Raw genomic sequence first — 19,012 nt, 5'->3', positions numbered from 1 at the left:
CTATAATTTTCCTTCATCTCTCTAAAATGTCCCCAAAATTTTGATGGTGGAGGATACTGTCACCAGCCCATGGGATTCTGTGTGCAACACAGTATCACTGTATGTGATATATTCTCTTATCATATTAAAAAGTGCATTTTCAAATAATTCTGAAGGTCATCACAGATACCCATTTGACCATTTTTTTCACCAATTTCTGAATGTTTAATCACAAATATGACCATCTTAATCACAACTTGGAGTGCTGTGAATTTTTAACAATAAATTCTACAAGTTTCTCACTGTGAATGACACAAGTACTTTTCCCTACTTTCCGATTCTCAATCTGGATAGCAATAGAAATGATATAAACACACATAAACATATACATACAAATCCACTCAGAGAATTTGCAGTCTTGCTGTTTTACTTTCACACATTACATACAAAGAATTGACTTTTAATGAGAATGGATGATGGCATAAATAGATTGAATAAAGGTTTCGCTCATATATATAATAAGTACAAAGGTACATACATTAGAGACATAAAATGCATTACATGTACATTGATAGGAATTTTATGCAAAGCTTTAATTCTTTATATTTAAATAAATACAGCAATTTACTTTAACTGCAAGTTTTTGACTTAAATTTAAAATCTGACTGTTCCAATCTAGGATTTGACTGTCCAATCTTAGACATTTGGATATATGACCTCTGTGTGTGTGTGTGTGTGTGTGTGTGTGTGTGTGTGTGATTTGGATATTTTAACATAGCTTTAAAAAAAATTTAGTCATATCGCTACAATGTCTGTAGTGTGGCAGCTTACAGTGATGTCTAGCACTGGGGCATCATGCCACAAACATGTAGCATGATGTCCCACCGAGTCACATTATCCTTACACCAGGCTGACCAGTCATAACACTAACCTCCTAATGCTGAGAACACAGTGAGGCAGCCGTTAGTACCATTTTTGTAAGTCTTTGGTGTGACTTGGCCAGGGTTCAAACTCACAACCTCCTGCTTCCAAAACAGACTCTCCAACCACTAGGCCACCGGAGCGGTTGATATATGACCTGCCATCCCAATATGTATCAAGATCATTGACTGAGGGTGTTAGAAAATGAGACTATTGACAAGGAGTTACAATTCAATGAGAAGTGAGTTAGGTACCTTTTGTTGACTGGAGATGGAAAAGTAACTGTCTGGAATTTTTGCATATTTTACGGAAAGAGACAACTATCTGTGCAGTAACATTAGTTGTTAATGTTCTTGTATATAAATTAAAGTATTATATACATAAAATTTCAACCCCTAAAACATGAAATGCATATGCGATCTTAAATGAATCTTTATTTTACTTGGGGATTCAGTTATCTGAATATTATTATAAGTCATAAGTTGCTGGCAGATGCACCCTTAGATATCATACAGTAACTTAATTCTATGCAAAGGGTGCATTTAACAGTTAACAGAGTTAAGTTGTAACAAAGAAAGAATTGGTATAATAAAGAGCAAGATCTATAACTAAAAGATAAAATGGACTAGGATTTTGGAGGAAGAAAATGTTTATTTACACAGCCACTGTGTACGAATTTTTGGAAAGACTATCTGCACAGCACACAAGAGACAAGACAATCCACACGGCAACCAGAGGTCTCACTAGGATTTTAAAAAATGGGAGTCCAGGACTCCTATTTTGGGACAAATAGGAGTCTCATCAGCAAAAGCTGCAGACCCTTCCAGAAGCATGCTGAAGTGACTAAATGTCTATTATAATGCCAGGACACAAACACTTATCAGTTTTATTTATTTGTAATTCTTAAAATATTGATATGTAAAATTTTATATCATGTACAAATTTATTATTAACTAAAATGTAGTTCACTTTTGTCTATTCTCATTTTGCAAAATCTTCTGATGTTGGCTTTGGGTCATATTCCTCCACACTAGGTGTCTCTTCTTTCACTCAATCAACTGAATTAAAGTCTCTGTTCTGCACAATTAAGTCCCTCTCCCATGCCACAGATATCACTGGTGACACTAACACAATTGCAGCTAGGACTGCATAGTCTAGAAATACATCTCTATTCCTTTGCAGCAGACTTGTATGGGCTACTATCAGTGTGCAGTTCAATGGTTTTATAACTGCCTTCACTTGGTAGAAACCAGCTTGTGCTCTGTTACTATCAAGAACTCTACCCTCACCACCATAAATGTTGATAATTTCTGTAGTTCATTTTCACCATGTTCATCAAGATTGCTGGAATTTCTTGGGACTCTGGATGGGTTCAGTGCAATGTTCAGAAGCTGAAGGTTCATTGATTGTTCATGAAGCCTCTCATCTAAGTTCTCAAGAAGCTTGTCCAGATAGTTGTTTACAGCACTCTGAAACTTCACTCTTGAGTTGTTCTCTGTTGGTTACCCTCACCCTATGATGTAAAGACTTTGATTTTGAGTTCATCATCAACTTTGGCTAATTTTATCTCATTCTTGGTTTTGAACTGGGTGATTTTCAATAGAGTAGATTCCACCATAATGTTCAAAGTCTCAATGCCAACACTGTCTCGATGAAACTCTTTAGATAGTTTTCCTACTAATCCAAGAACGCCTTTAAAGACTCCTGAAATGAGTACCAATGTCACACACATCACCCTATTTAAATGTCTTTTTGCCTCAGAAACACCCTTTGCAGCATCATGTTCAAGGATGGCATAAACAAATGGGTAACAGTATACATCTGCTCTCACTGCCCACTGCAGAGAAAGAGTCATCATAAACTTGCTAGTTCCTTCAGTCACATATTTCAAATTTTCATTCTCCATAATTTCCACCATGGCTCTCAGTTCACTGTAGAATACTGCAGAATTGATGAAACACCTATAGACCTTCTCAATACTCTGAGAGAGTGCTGATATTCATTAAAGAGTGTAATGTCCCTACATGATTGGCCTGCAGCAACACAGTGTATCTACATTACATGCTTGGAGTGATGTTGTTTTAGTATAGCTCCAACACCACTAAGTATGCCAGTCATGACAGATACAATGTCACCAGCTAAGGTCATCAGCTTGCTCAGTGGGATTTTCTTTCTCTCATACAACTTCACTAATTCACAAACAATCGCTGTGGCTTTTCCATCTATAACTCCAATGCAATCCACAAAATGAATCACTGATGTATTGTCACTACTCAGACACTACACATAAACCTTTAGCTTTTTGTCGACAGTCACTTCATTACTTTCATCAATAATAAGTCCCAAAAATTCAGAAACAGTCATGTTGGTGTCTACTACTTCTAAAGTAGAGTTTATGGCCTCCAACATGTCTATCCTATTTCTTCACTAGTGTACAATTTCTGGTCTTGAAGGTCTGGACATTTGCTCTGGAAAACACCATAAAAAAGGAAATTGTTCCATAGTATCTGATTCCTATGTCAGCCATGAGCTAAATTTCACAAAACCATTCACATGGCTGACACTTGCTAACAATATTCAGACCATGACTAGTGTCTTTCTCATAGTTTGGAGTATAATAATTAAGAAATAGTGTGCAAACAATTAGACACTAGTCTGTGAATCAGTTGTTTTCCCATGAGAAAAAAGTTTGAGAAAACAATTTAAGCGTAACAGTCCAGAAATTTTGTATCAATAGACAGCCATAACATAAGCGAAAAGATATATCCCCTTCCAATGTATTAATCACTGTAGTCAGCGAAAACATGTCATACAAAAGATCCAGGATCTAATTTGAATGTCTGCTTTGTTTTGCTTGAATTACTATAGAATTATGCTACTCAGATTTACTGTGCTAATGAACAAAAAAACAATGCACCTGACATTACCATAGAAATAGGCTATTTTCAAACTCTTCTACACTTGACCTATCTAACTCATCTGACTAAAAAATAAAAACATAATGTTTTTGTTCTGAGATAGTAGGATAAATAAAATCAGGATCATTTTCTTCACAAATATAATATTTGTTGATGTTAATATTAATGATTTTTTTTTTCATTAATATTTAGAGACTTCCATCGTGTGAATTGGACAGTCCGATAAAATAATTTCATACATAAGATCATATATGATTATTCACTGACATCATATATATAAATATTTATACAGAATTTATATCTAATTCAAAACTGAATATTTGTTTGTACAATATTAAACATGCCAGTTCCAATCAAAATGAATAAATGTAAATGCATCTTACAAGGATCATTAAGAATTTAGTGATAAAAGCTGTTATGGAAAATACTGTGGCATACATAATCAATCAATCAAGAAAGGTTGTACAGGACCTAGACCATGTCTAGGTTGTGGAAAAGGTTTACAAGGTAAGTTGGATATTTGTAAAAAAGTGTGGTGGAAATAAATACAGAACAATGCTGATTTATTATGAAAAAAGGAATCCAAACTATTTTAGATCAAAAGTAAAACCCCTTACTGTTGAAGAATTTCCAAAAATATCCAAAAACACACCAGAAAAACGAACAAACGGATTGTGGGTCATTATAAAATAAAATATTATTGATTTCCATGTATCGCACGTTTTATCCGTAAAGCAACATAGCTGTTGTCTCTTTTTGTCTGGAAGACTTCTTACTGCGTGTTCAAATACATCAGTGAAAGGACCAGGCATCCAGTCTTCTAATTTCTCATCATCCACCCGAAAAACGATCCAAAATGATTCATCGAATGTTCGAAAATAATCATAACTGCCAGACGACTTATCAATTGCACCTATAATAACACCAAGATAAGCAACTGTTGGTTTCTTTGACTCAAATTCTACAATCTGTTTCTTCATCTGATTTAAACATATCATCTTAATACGGTTATCAGGAAAGTCACCATATGATGTTTCTCTAATTTTTCCTGACCAGTATCCTGGTGGAGCCACCTTATAATTTGATCTTAAAACATCTTGCGCAGACTGCAAATGATTTTGCTCTCTGGGATAAAATATTCTCTGCCATAACCAAATGCCGTAACCAAATGACATTTATTCTATTTTGTTAAATTTATCCCTTCAATTCTGATGGAAACTGCTTTATATCCCATATTTGCTGATAAAAAACTATAAGGTGTCCTAGTACCCAAAAAATCCTAATTCTTCTCCTGGTAGTAGATGTTATTTGATGAAAGAAAAGGTTTCTAAACCTGGGTGAGCCAGAATTGGCATATCATCATAGTTTTTCATCTTTTCTTTCCTATATGAATCATGACTGGTGAAACGAGATAATATTATAATATTACAGTAATTGTCTCATTTCACCATCAACAATAGAAGCCTCAGAATAAATAAATAACTGTTTTATCACGACATTTTACCTGCCTTGCACAAGGATGGTAATGGTATTATTGATTTTATCACCGATATTGATGAAGCCCCAGCTGTAGATGACCTTGATGGATTTAATAATAATCTTGTAGTATATGATGATGTGATGCTGGACAAACAATCAAATCCAGCTCAGATATTTTCTCAAGGCAGACACAAAAACATATATGATTTACGTTACTCAGCAGTATACACAAATACCTAAAGTGACCAAAAATAACTGGAGTTGATACACATACTCTGTGAAACATTCATCAGACTTAGTGTTCAGGGGATATGGATATGATTAAATTAAAAACTCTTTTTCAAAAGCACAAGCTACCCCCCACAGATTTATCACGATAAATTTGCATGATCCTGTCATGATAATGTAGGTCTTGATAAAAAAATAGCAGCAGGGAGGGTACGACCAAAACTGAGTGTCTGAAAGGTAAACAAAACACACATACAAATTTGAAAACACAAGCAATAAAGTAACAAAATGAGCTAATACAATTAGAGAAAATCTTGGTCAGTTAGAGGCTTCTGTTTGACATTACTGACCTTGTATTTTCATTTTTTTCATAAGAAGCTTTATTTTCAAAGAAGACTTGCTTCAAAATTGGTCTGTCCACCCTACCCTCCCTGCTGCTCATCAATTTCAGTATGTTAGAAAATTCATGCACTGGACACATCCCACCAGAGATCACATAAACAAAAAACAGTAATCATTTGATTTGTATTCCATAGTCAATGAACATGTGTCACTAAACAATTCAGTGTGATATTCATCTAATTTACATTTTTTGATGCAGTTGGTGGCCATCATAGGCATAAATAAAGTTACTTTATTCCAGCAGAAGAGGAAACTTTCATGGCATAATAAACATGTTCCAATCACCAATCACTTTGGAAAATGGGACAATCAATCTGATTCCACTGCCTTTATTCCTTTTAAGAAGTTTGCAATTTTTTTTTATTTTTTTTAAGACTGAAGCCAGCTTGCTCTGATAAAGGGTGGATGTGTAACTGAAGTTGCCATGAAAGGTAAACTTTGAAGGACCAGTGCTAAATGAAAAACTTTTCTGAGCACAGACTCAGGGTTGGTTACTTCAAAAAAAATCACAAGCTTGATTCAACTTCCTTAAGCCCTTGACTACAAATAACGTATGCCCAAAATTGTCCTAATGTTTTTTTAACTATTATTTGTCACAAATCATTGCAATTGTTGTACTTCAATTATGAAACAACAAAAAAACTAAATCATTAAACTGACTTTTATGTTTATTCAAATCTCAATATATTTCATGTACAGTAATATTTTCCTTAATGTCCTGTTGTTGTTGTTATTGTTGTAGGGTTTTACGCCATTTTTCAGCACACGATAGGCTATGCACGGAGGCCAGTATTAATGGTGGAGGAAGAACCCGGAAAAACCCCAGGAAGAACCACTGACGCACGAGAAGCTAATGGCAAGCTCTCTCACATAACAATATTGGCTGAATCCTAGACTCAAACCCAAGCAGACAGGTGAGATGGCAGTGATCCATAACAGAGCGCTTTAGACCACTCGGCCACTCGGGGCCCCTCCTTAATGTCCTGAGGTCAGGTATTGTCTAAATGCTCTATCAATGTTGTCTTTATTCATCTAGCCAGCAATGTTTATGTTCACTAGCATATGAAGCATGCCTTGCTTTATACCGTTTCTCATTATACTTTTGATATTGCACATAGGTGCCACTTACGTTTAACCAATGTTGTATTACACTAGTGTAAACATGAGCAAGACACGGGTCAATTACTATTCATTAAACTTTAACTTGAAACATCTTGAGGTTGAACAAAGCAACAGCAATTATACAAGACCATTTTTTTTAAAAATGCAAAATATTTATTGAAGTATTCTTGTTGAAATTATTTTTAGGTGGTCTTTCCTTTTATATTATACTTGTGTCAATGGATGGCCAGTTTTTAGTTAAAGACATATAATACCTCAAAATACATCCTACATTTGGAATAAACTCCTGATTATAACAATAAAGCAATTAATTAGTATCTTGTTGTAAATACATGCAAGCAATAATTCCATTACTCTGTCATGCATCATTGCACCCATTGCAAGAACTCCTGGAACAGTTCCAGTATCATTAGATTGGTTCTGGCTGGTTTCTGTACTGCACATAAATAACCAAAATGGTATTTTATCCCCTCTCCAGTAGAATCAAATGTATGTAAAGTCAAGCGAGCATTAGCTATTGGTAATCCAGGTAATCTGTTCCCCATTCACAGTTCAAATGCTTCACTTAATACACAAGGTTTACAGCTTTCAACAGAAGTATAATCCTAAGTGGCATGCAGCTTTTACTGAAACAGACTATTCTAGAAAATGGAAATGGAAATCAAGCAGTCTGACTGCTTGTTTACATCATAAGCTTCCTTTTGCATTGAATCACCAATAATTTTACGGTTCTGGGACCTCCTTGTGACAATCAGGTTAGACATTATAAATCAATGAATGTATTATACTCTTGATGTTTTCGTTTTTAAAATTGGTATGAGATACAAACAGGAGGGTATGCAAATACCATAGTATTTCAATCTGGAAAATAAAAGTTTGCATTTCATCAGCAGGACCAACCTTTTCTCAGGTAAATTATTTGTTGGGCCAAGCCCGAAACACAACTCACCTGGAATACAGGAAGCGCATGAGCTCAAATTAGATGGGACACAGGTGCTGGGCTATCGGATTATTTTGAGCACTGACGACCAAATAAACACCCGTTTGTTAATGTGACAGCATCAGCAAAGTATGGCAACAACATCGAATAATTGTAGAACAAAATATGGGTCGGAAATGGCAGCTTGTCAATATAAACAATTTTTTTATAAAAAAATAAAACATCAGTTCAAGGTGTGACCTACGACAGGACTTCTGTCGACACGCACGTCATTTTTTTTTTTTTTCTCTACTTCGATACAAGATAAATTTGATAGCACAATTGACAATGGGCCCGGGAATGTGCACTTCGTCGACATAAGTAGTTTTTCGACATAAGTGATGTCGATATAATTGTTTAGGAATGTATATGTATAGTACACGAGTATGTAAATGTAAGCAACTACACGAGCCCCCTGTTCAGGCAAGAACGAATTAGGTCCAAAACTTACATCAGAAAAGCCTTTAAAAAATGTTATATTAAAAAAGAAAAAGGCTTTCTCACAAATAAAGATCACGTAAATAAAGTTACCGAAGCTGAATAAATAAAACTGAAATAGGCTTCTTCCAACCACACAGATCAATTCACTTACGGAGAACAACAAAGACAGGTCATGTAACACCGGAAGTGACGTTAAAACAGCCCCTCCATTTACGACACAAGTAATGAAGAGAGAATAACATTTTCTAAATTATTTAAGAATATAATATAGTAATATACCATAACGGATACTGAATACTGAATAAACGTAACATTATATTTCAATTAATGTTGTCATAAAATGTTCATCTCATTATGTTTATCCTGAGGTATATTATTAAACAAATCCCAATACAAGCACCGGCCAAAGCACCGGATTCTCATTGGCTCGTTCGCAGGATGTTGTTGACTGGCAAAGCCGCTGAATCACAAGACGCTGAGGAAAAAAATATATAGAAAAGTAAGAGGTAAAATAACGACGATAATTGTTTCAACTAAAGTCTTGCCAGTCCAGATTATTTACTGGTCTGCACCTTAACTGTCATCAAGAAACTGACAGATTAAACTTATATATCGCTGTCGTCTGTTACAATTGTGACCGAAATAGGCCACACAAAACAACGGGTCTTATTTAATCATCACAAAATAGGGTAGTAGGAATTTGTTTTATCACAGGTACAGATTGTGACATTACAGCGTACGACATTCAATCCGGATTGTATTGTATCACACCTTCAGGTTGATACCGTCCAAAAATATACTTTAGTATATATTTTGACCCGTGTACTTGGCGCATGTAAATATTGATCTTTGAAAGGAATATAGATGTATTTAGGTTCCACTGAAGCGAATAACTTAAATTTAAATGCATGTAGAACCAAATTCTAAAAATTTACACGTTACCGAAATAATCAGTCTTGAACACATACATGCCCAGTATAAATTTTGCTATATAAAAAAAAAACGTTTTACAAATGTGATGCTAATCCACATAAAATATAATGTACAACTTCTCAGATTTTTGCACCATTTCATCATAATTGATATCAAACATTCTAACACAAGGCCTTTCCGATTGTACGATGTGGTCTATGTGCCCTTATACAGACCATTTTCTCTCTCAAAAAGAAATATATGAACAGCTGAATAAATTGAATTTTTGAGAGCATCTGATTATTTAAAATTTCTTTACTAACTTCATTCATTTTGTGTTAAAATTTATATTAGGTACGCAAACTCAACTGAAATGACAAAATTAAGTAGAATTGGACAACTATTATGTGAATATTTCATATTTTTGCTTTGTCAGATTCCTGAAAATGTCTACTAGTGCAGACTAGTGTTCCAAGGTAAGTTTGTTTTAATACTTCATGTTCAATTTTAATTAGTATATAGGCCAAGTCTGTCTAGTGTCTCATTATAAATTCATGCCATTAAAATTCATCCTTTGAGAAAAAGTAATGATTTTTGCTGCATTTTTACAACCCTGATCATTTTGTCAGTTCCATGAACATTCTATTTATAACAACTTGTAACATATTTTATTGTTCAAAAGTTGTTGCATGGGATTTATTTTAAAAATAGGTTAGTATATGTATGGGTGTCATGTTCTTGACATACTAGAACATAGGATTGCAGTAGAGTTTTTTTGTTTTGAGAGAGACTTTCAGTAAAGAATTCATTAAAGAATGGATTGTCAGGTAGGCTGGGTAAAATCCCTCACTAAAAGAGCTGTAGGGTGCTGAAAACAATTTGTAAATTAGTTGGTGATGATACATTCATATATTTATAACATGGTTTTTCTATGTATAATTTTTTTTAAATAATTGAAAACAAAATATAATGCACTGATCAGCAATAATGTTTTCCCTTTTCCAAAACTTTCCTATAGTTATGGTTACATTTTTGGTCATTAAGTAATTACTGTAGAATATGTCTTTATGTCAACATTGTTGAAATTTATTTTGCTGGATAAGGCAAATCAGACACTGGCTGAAAATGAAATGATTATCGTTAAGGTGGGTGATCATTATGCCGGTGTGAACTTTCTATTTTCATTTCTGGTCTTTAGCCATACAGTATTTTATTCTTTTAGTGAAAAATAGTCTGAGATCGCAGCATAAGATTAAATTTTGAATGGCACATAAACTATACAACTTAATGAACAAATACAAATGTGACTTTCAGTTAATAAAAGCTGAGTACCTCTATGAAGATTCTGTTTTGACAGATAATATGCATTATAAATTTGTTTCATTTTTAGCCTGTACAATACAAATGTAGAACAGAGTGGTACAGAGATCCTATCTCTCTTGACGGCACCGTACCATACGACCTTGATAAAATTCCATTGAGGAGGAGACGTCATGTTAAGAGGGAGACAATATCTCCACATGCAACTAGAACAAACAGTTCAGAAATATCAGCCATATTGGAACCGTCACAGGTATATATATATATATCTCATCTATTGTTTAATTGCTCAGAAGGGGGCCCCGAGTGGTCTAAAGCGCTCACCAATACAGATCACTGCCGTCTCACCTCAGTCTGCGTGGGTTTGAGTCCAAGGTTTGGCTAGAGTGGGTACGTGGGAAAGCCTGCCAGTAGCTTCTCATGGGTTGGTGGTTCTTCCCTGGGTTTTCCAGAGTTCTTCCTCCACCAGTTATACTGGCTGCCATGTATAGCCTATATTGTGCTGAAAAATGGCATTAAACCCTAAAACAGCTACAAAAACAACAACAATTGCTCAGAAATGTTGCAGTCATTAATTGTTAAGTTCATCTGAACTTGTTACATGTTGTTTCCTTGTCTCACATGATTTTCTTTTCTTTATAAATATTCAAAATAGAGGTGAGTGTAAGGCATCCCTGTCCAATGGACACACAGAATTATGTTTCCAAATATTTGTTTATTCATCATTTTATCCTTTACATGCTTGAGCCATATGCTTTGTTTAATCAAATTTATATGTAACACTTGCAAATCATTTCCAGACCATTATCTTAGGAGACATTCCTATTACACCAGATGATGAGGATGAAGGATGGCTTTACAGGCACACATTGAAACATGAGCATGCCTATCAAGAATTGGATGAGAGAATGAAGGTTTTTGCAGTGGCTGGATGGGATGATAGTAAGAAGACTCTACAAGTAGGTTTTACTCCTAGAATATTGGTTGCATTTCATTGTTCTAGAAATAGTTCTTTTGTAATACTATTATCAGTGTTGTCTCTGTTAATAAATTATGTAATAAATTAGAGGGACCTTATTATAGTGTACCCAGCTGTACTGATAATTAAATTGCTTATGTACAAGGTGAAATACAAAATGTTTTCAATTAAATCTGTCTTAAGTAATCAATTTATGGAATGCAAAAATTATGGCAACATGTGATAGGTAGGTATTTAATGGTGGTTGATTTCAACAGAAATTTTGGTGTATATGACTGTGATTGACATGTAGCAGTGACCTTCCTGTTTTTAAAACAAATATTCAAGATGTATGTTATATACACTGATTTATTCTCATATATAATGCCATTAAACTTTACTTAAATACATGGATTTTTGTTAGAGAAGATAAGCAATAATGCAGTGGATTGCATTTTTTTGCCAAACCACAGAACAATTTGGCCCTTCAGTGTGAAACTATCATGCTCAAACTGCCTCACTATGTGCTTCCTGCATACATTTTTTTCAAAAGGGACAACCTGATGATCTGTATTCAGGTTGTTTTAAGTACATTTATAGGTTCATTTTTCATTCTGATTTCAAGTGAAGGACATATTTTATAACTTGTTCATTTTCTGCACCAATTGATGATTTCATGAAGCTCTTATAATGCTTGTAATTGCCACCATGATTATGGAATGCAACAGTTGATATTTACACAGTGACAAATTTATATGTACATATACTTGAAGGTACATTGTAATATTTGGCAGAAAAGTTACTTAAGTTATTTCTACCCAATTTACTGTTTACAGAATGAGTTATCAAGGTTTATTGTATGATGTAGATTGTTCATTGTTGTTGGATAAAGCTTCTTTATTTTTAATTTTGAAATAGTTTTATTAGATTTGAACAATTGTTTTTTTAAATAATTAGAATTTAGTCAGGTTTGGTACTGCATTTGTGATAGGGTCCCCAGGTGACCAAGTGGTCTTAAGTGCTCACCTTTACAGACCACTATTTTGTCACCTCTCTGCGTGGTTTTGAGTATTGTGCTCAATCTGTGTGATTATGTGAGAAAGATGACACTACTTTCTCTTGGCTGGTGGTTCTTACTGGGTTTTCTTAAATTCTTCCTCCATCAGTTGTACTGGCAGCCATGTGTGTCCTATCTTGAACAGAGAGATGGTGTTGAACACAAAACGGCAACACAGAGTGACACCTGTCAACAAGAATGGGTTAAATGACTCAATCTTTTATGATGCGAAAAAACAAATGCAAATCTGGTATGAAACTTGTGTAGATTACAAGTTAAATACACATATAAATAAAGTCCATAAAAGTATGTACTATTATTGAAAAGATTAATTATGCTATTATGAGCTTCCATGATTACTATTAAATCTTTATCCATAGAGGTCTCTGCCAGTATTGATCAACATCTGTCAAGATACATGTAATGAAGAAGTTTTGTTAACCTGCAGCTGTGACTTGGGACGGGTTTCTTTTTGCAACCTTTTACATCGTGGTCATTCCAGACAAGGTGCAGAACTTCCCTCATATCTCAGAATATTCTTATAAGTAAAGTTTTCTTATATATATATATATATATATATATATATATATATATATATATATATATATATATATTTTTTTTCATCCAGTACTGATAAAATGATTTTTACTAAAGTAAACAATGTGGAATTAAATGTTACAATAAACCTTATTTGAATCACCACAATATAATTCATTAAATATAAGATATAAGATACTTTTAAACATTTGTAATTATTGTTGCATTTATTAACATAATGTAATACATTTAATTTTGTTCTGCCTACAAAGAAACTATCAGTACTAGTAGATACATAAATTCAATTTCTTACAATTTTATTCATGAACATACCATAAATTAATTAGTTAATAAATCTAATACTTAGGTAATACTGAGTCTTTTGAGGATTTTAGCATTGTACAATATTTTTGCTTTGTTTATTACGTCAAGCTTATATAAGGATAATGACTTGTTAAAAAAAAACACAGATGAAGAATTCTCATTCTGTTATCATGAGCTGTAACATGTTAAGATATTGAATTAAGTCCAATTCTTTAAATTCATTACATGCGTTGTGTTAGGACTTTTTTCCAACCATTAGATTTATTACTATCAGATATAGATTCTTTGCATCCACCCTGCATCCATATCAATGCTTTTAGAGCTGTGTTTAATGAACTACCAGTTTATACAAGTTTAAGCACAGAAGGTAATTAATAGTAAACTTTTTCTGAAACTGTAAAGAAGGTTCTGGAACCCCGAGTGGCAAAGTGGTCTAAAGCGCTCACTGTTACGGATCACCGTCATCTCACCTCTTTATGTGTGGGTTTGAGTCTCGGGCTTGGCCAACAGGCACATGAGAAAGTTTCTAAGTAGCTTCTCAGTGGTTGTTGAATCTTCCATGTGTTCTCCAGGTTCTTCCTTCAGCAGTTATACTGGCCGCCATAGCCTATCATGTGCCAAAAAATGGGATTAAACCCCATAACAAAATGAAAACAGCAAAGAAAGTTCCATATACAAAGATTAAAACTGCATATGTTGTCTATTATTCTTTACCTCACTATTATACCAGCCTTAATAAATGTAAAATAATTTTCTTGTTTGTCTAATATCTTGTATTCATGGTTCATTACTATGTTTCATATTGTCTTTTTCTGCAAATAAATATACTTCAGATTATATTCCTCATGTGTATTTTATGTTCATGCATTTATTCTATGAAAGTGATCAAGAGTACTTAATTTGTTAATCTTTTCACAGGTAGTCACAAATGTTTCCCTTTTTTCATTAATGGATGCTATCTATAACATTATTCATTTTTGTTCATTAACTTCTTTACATCAGTGTTAAAATATTATACTCTAACAGATTGAGAGAAAGCTGTAATAACTTCTTTGCAGTCATCAGAAAGATCAATGTCCAAAATATGTTAATTGAGTTTACCAATTGTGCATTATGTTTTGTCACATACTAACCAATTATGATGCTGTTTTTTTAGAGTTCTGAGCCCTTGGTCTTGCTACCTGCTTTGTTATCAACATTGAATGAACTATTGTAAATTATGCTGTTGAAAAACTAACATTTCATGGCATGTTTCTGAAAGAAGCTCTTTGAGTATATCCTAGCCATTGTCATTTAGTACTCATTTTACAGCTATGTTTTACAGTCTATTTAATTATTACATGAGTATCATATTATTTAGTATTATGTCCTAATCTTTGTATCTGCAATATGTCTCATAACACCCCATGATGTCACAGATGACATCACAATATTATGTACAGCACAGATGCAATGTCTGGCTTTTGTGTATTACATCAGTCGTTTTACGAAACTGATTTTTCATCATGTCACAAATGTGTAGAAGAAATTAGCTTGAAATTTTGAATAATCTATATATTTTACTTAAATTTTTCGCCCATGAGATGAAATATAACTTATTCACTCATAGCAAGCAAAGTTTCTTTTTCATTTTTAATCAAACATATTGACTAGCAAGGTTTATTATGGTACAAAGGCTTTTTACTGGATATTACATGATGTGCATGGTTTCTTGTTTATGTTTGGCTGTGGTTTGTGACTATTGGCACAGAAAATATAAGCAGTTATGGTGTTGGATTTTAACTTTGTATGTGGACATAAGGCATCCATCAATACCACTTGGCCATGTATGTATCTAAGAACAACTTTGAATTTTGAGTTTATCTTTTTATCGACTTGGCAGTGAAATAATTGCAGTTGGCTCCAGTGAATTATCACAATTATTCTGCATGGAAAATTCAGTAATTACAGACTATTATAACATAAACCCTTATGTTTTTTTTTGTTTCAGTTGAAATTTATGAATATTATTGAACAGTTTCAATCTCTAGCTTGCTTATACTCACAAAAGATTGAAACTTTTCAAATCATTTGATAACTTCTTATTTGACACTTATACTTTTGTAACATTCTCTATATATGCTTTCAGATGACCATGCTTACTTTGAGCAATCCTTCAGGGAATCTGATGTAAGTATTCTACATTCAATTAAATTGCTAATTATAATTTGTGTCATTATTTCATATGTGTCTGCAGTCATTTTATATACTATTTTTGGTACATGTTTCTTTGACCTGTCATATTATTTGTTTCCTGACTAGGTTTTAAATCATTATGCTTGTGTTCCATTGTCACAGTTTCATAAGGTATTTTGCTGCAGGTACTTACATGCTGCAGCATTAACTGAAACTTCACCATTTGCTATTTTCATGACATGGTGCATCATTTGAGCTTAAGACTCAATTTTACATTTTACACACCAATTAAGAGAGTTTCATGCTTTATTTACTATAACATTGGTAACAGTTATTCATATTCCAAAGACCATTATGAAAAACAAATAATCTGTTTTGACTTAAATCTTTACATATTGTTAATGATATAATTTAACCTGAATACAAAATAGTTTGGTGGCATCTATTTGAATGATACCTTGGTCATTATGCTTTCCATTGCATGACATTTCATTTGTATGCCTTGAGATTATTACACGTTACATATTTTCAATTTATTATGTTGTATTAGCATGAATAACAGTAGGCATGTAATGAATGAATAAATTATTGTCATTATTAAGAAACAATGATATAAAATGATTTCTTTGACATTATAATCATACTACTTGACAAATTATCAATGACTCAGTGTGAACTCAACATCATCACATATTGTATTATTTCATTTTGAATTCCATATTGAGCACATGCTATCTGATGTAGTATTTCCAAATAATCAATGAACAGTAAATGTCTTTTACATGTCTCTGTTTTGCTGCAGTTTTTCAGCTCAAATTCAAATATATCTATTACTTATTTAATCATATATTTACAGTGTGCAGCTATACAAGAGATTTTTTTTGCTCCAAACTGTTTTGCAGTTCATGTACCGTTACATGGTTATGCTGTAATAACAGTTAGAAACAAGTCACTGTTCTGCCTTCAGTGTAAAAAAATATGTCTACATGTGCACAGGGTGGAGAACCTTATTACCGACAGTTTGGACAAAGACATGCCAGATAGTGTGGATCGTATACTTGAATTGTTGGCGTATAAACCAGAGTACAGCCAGTACATGCTAAAAGTAGTATCTAGTAAGAAAATTCCATTTAACCCAGATGAAAACATGAAAACAAAACTATGGCAAAATCCAAAGAATTTATTTCCTGCAGCTGCTGGTATCCTTCAAGCCATACCATTAGATTTACATTGCCCTAAATGCAGTGGTCAACTCCATAATGAGGAAGTATATATGTCTGGTGCTAGGGTCTAGGAAGTATGTTCATCTGGTGCTAGGTTCGAGGATGCATGTTTATCTGGTGCTAGGGTCTAGGAAGTATATATGTCTGGTGCTAGGCTCTTTGATGAATATACGTCTGGTGTTAGGGTCTATTAAGTGTACATGTCTAGTGCTAGGGTCTTGGACGCTTATACGTCAGGTGCTAGGGTCTATGAAGTATATTCATCTGGTGCTAGGGTCTTGGATGCTTATACGTCTGGTGCTAGGGTCTAGGAATTATGTTCATCTGGTGCTAGGGTCTAGGAAGTATATGTCTGGTGCTATCATCTATGAAGTATGTATGTCTGGTGCTAGGTTCTAGGATGCATATACGTTTGGTACTAGGGTCTATGAAGTATATATGACTGGTGATAGGGTCTAGGAAGTATATATGACTGGTGATAAGGTCTAGGAAGTAAATACATCTTGTGCTAGGTTGTATGATGCATATACGTCAGGTGCTAGGGTCTAGGAAGTATATTCATCTGGTGCTATGATCTTTGAAGTATATATGTCTAGTGCTAGGTTCTAGGATGCATATACGTCTGGTGCTAGGGTCTATGAAGTATATATGACTGGTGCTTTGATCTATGAAGTATATATGACTGGTGATAGGGTCTAGGAAGTATATATGTCTGGTGCTAGGTTATATGATGCATATACGTCTGGTGCTAGGGTCCAGAAAGTATATACTTTTGGTTCTAGGGTAGAGATTGATTCGGCTCTCTGTGGTTTGTGGAATCTGTCAGATATCATGCAGAATATTGCCTTAACTTACGATAAAATATTGTTATAAAGTGAAAACTGAAAGAATGTGGTGCCTACCCCCACCCACCCTATCTGCTGATATGGTTGATACATTTCTTCAACTAATCACTTTATTTTGTCAGCGAGAGGTTTATATACCCCCTTGGTCGCCGGTGCAGACGGTATTAATACATGTTATATAATATGAAAATCATATTGATGCGTCCTTTTATTGCAGCATCTGGGTTTTGAATGATACCATTTGTCTTGCAGCAATGATTTGGATAAAATGATGGATAAAACAATTGAAGATGACTATGTTTAAATAAGGGTATAAACAAAGAAATGACTAGGAAACACGTTTGAATTTTTAATTTAATTTAAATTACAATTGCTTTGTTTTCTATATTGTAGTTAAAGAAGAGGGCATAAATTGAACTGTGGTATATTTTATAAAATTTCTAGAGGTCATCCTTTTTTGGAAGATTTTATTAACAAATTTGTTTAAATATTGTTACTGTACTAAAGCAGCAGAGGGGGCGAATCTGACATTTTGTCCAATCGTTATTTGGCTTAATTAATACTTTCTGCAACTCAACGATCTAGTGTCGTCAGCGCCTGGTAAAAAAAAAAACGACGTCGTCGTTGGGGGATCGTCCAATCGTCATTTGGTTTAATTAACACCTTCTGCGCGCCGATCCCCAGCGTCGTCAGCGTCCGGTAAGCACATCGACGACCGCGTCGATGTCATCGCCCCCTCTGCTGCTAAGGAGTTATTTACAATAAAGATCTTTATGATCTTACAAACAGAGTGATCACTAACTCCTCCTCCTGTAGATCAATTAGGTTATTTGACTGATCGGTAAGTCTAAAATTAATTCTCGTTAAAAACCGATTATGGCATCTCATATAGACCGGATTAATCGGACTCTCAACGATTAAAAATCCTGGAGGGGCTGTTGGTGAAAATGAATAAAGGATATACCCCTTTTGAGCTTGATTTGATTGCTTGGTATCCACCTGGTAACTCCCTTCGATAGCATCACACACTAGATTAATTGCTATCACCGATGCGATATTTACGTTGTATGGAGCAATATGCCTACCATCATCTCCGTTATCGTGTCTGAGGATATGAGTTGATGAACTGAGAAAATCATTAAGAGACTTTCTTAGTTCTGGCGCGTTGTATCCTGGAAACCTGAAATCGGGT

At 34.1% G+C, this 19,012-nt stretch overlaps 2 protein-coding genes across 3 annotated transcripts in view; one reads left to right on the top strand and one right to left on the bottom strand.

Moving 5' to 3' along the window:
* Positions 1 to 8,971, bottom strand: part of LOC149799657 (putative E3 ubiquitin-protein ligase ariadne-2) — a 66,344-nt gene extending 57,373 nt beyond the window's left edge. The window contains exon 1 of one of the 2 annotated variants that reach the window (XM_089959003.1): positions 8,560 to 8,971. The gene's annotated coding sequence lies outside the window, so the exon portion shown is untranslated. The remainder of the gene's footprint in view (positions 1 to 8,559) is intronic. The other variant, XM_089959004.1, reaches the window with a different exon arrangement.
* A 1,225-nt stretch (positions 8,972 to 10,196) lies between these two features.
* Positions 10,197 to 17,215, top strand: LOC149799656 (uncharacterized). The gene is made up of 7 exons (XM_089958245.1): positions 10,197 to 10,208; positions 10,772 to 10,954; positions 11,502 to 11,660; positions 13,097 to 13,223; positions 13,852 to 13,944; positions 15,706 to 15,746; positions 16,609 to 17,215. The coding sequence occupies exons 1-7, from the start codon at positions 10,197 to 10,199 to the stop codon at positions 17,044 to 17,046; spliced, it is 1,053 nt and encodes a 350-aa protein (XP_089814371.1). The 3' UTR covers positions 17,047 to 17,215.
* The last annotated feature ends 1,797 nt before the right edge of the window (positions 17,216 to 19,012 follow it).

This window comes from Sinohyriopsis cumingii, chromosome 5 (assembly GCF_028554795.1).
Source record: "Sinohyriopsis cumingii isolate HCF-2022 chromosome 5, ASM2855479v2, whole genome shotgun sequence".
Lineage (NCBI taxonomy): Eukaryota > Metazoa > Mollusca > Bivalvia > Unionida > Unionidae > Sinohyriopsis > Sinohyriopsis cumingii.
Note: the sequence above shows the minus strand (reverse complement) of the source record. Positions and strands in the feature narration are given on the sequence as shown.

Coding starts and splice junctions, on each gene's coding strand:
- LOC149799656 (XM_089958245.1), top strand. Junction 11,661..13,096: donor ATAGTAAGAAGACTCTACAA/GTAGGTTTTACT, acceptor CTTTATCCATAG/AGGTCTCTGCCAGTATTGAT. Junction 15,747..16,608: donor AATCCTTCAGGGAATCTGAT/GTAAGTATTCTA, acceptor ATATATTTACAG/TGTGCAGCTATACAAGAGAT.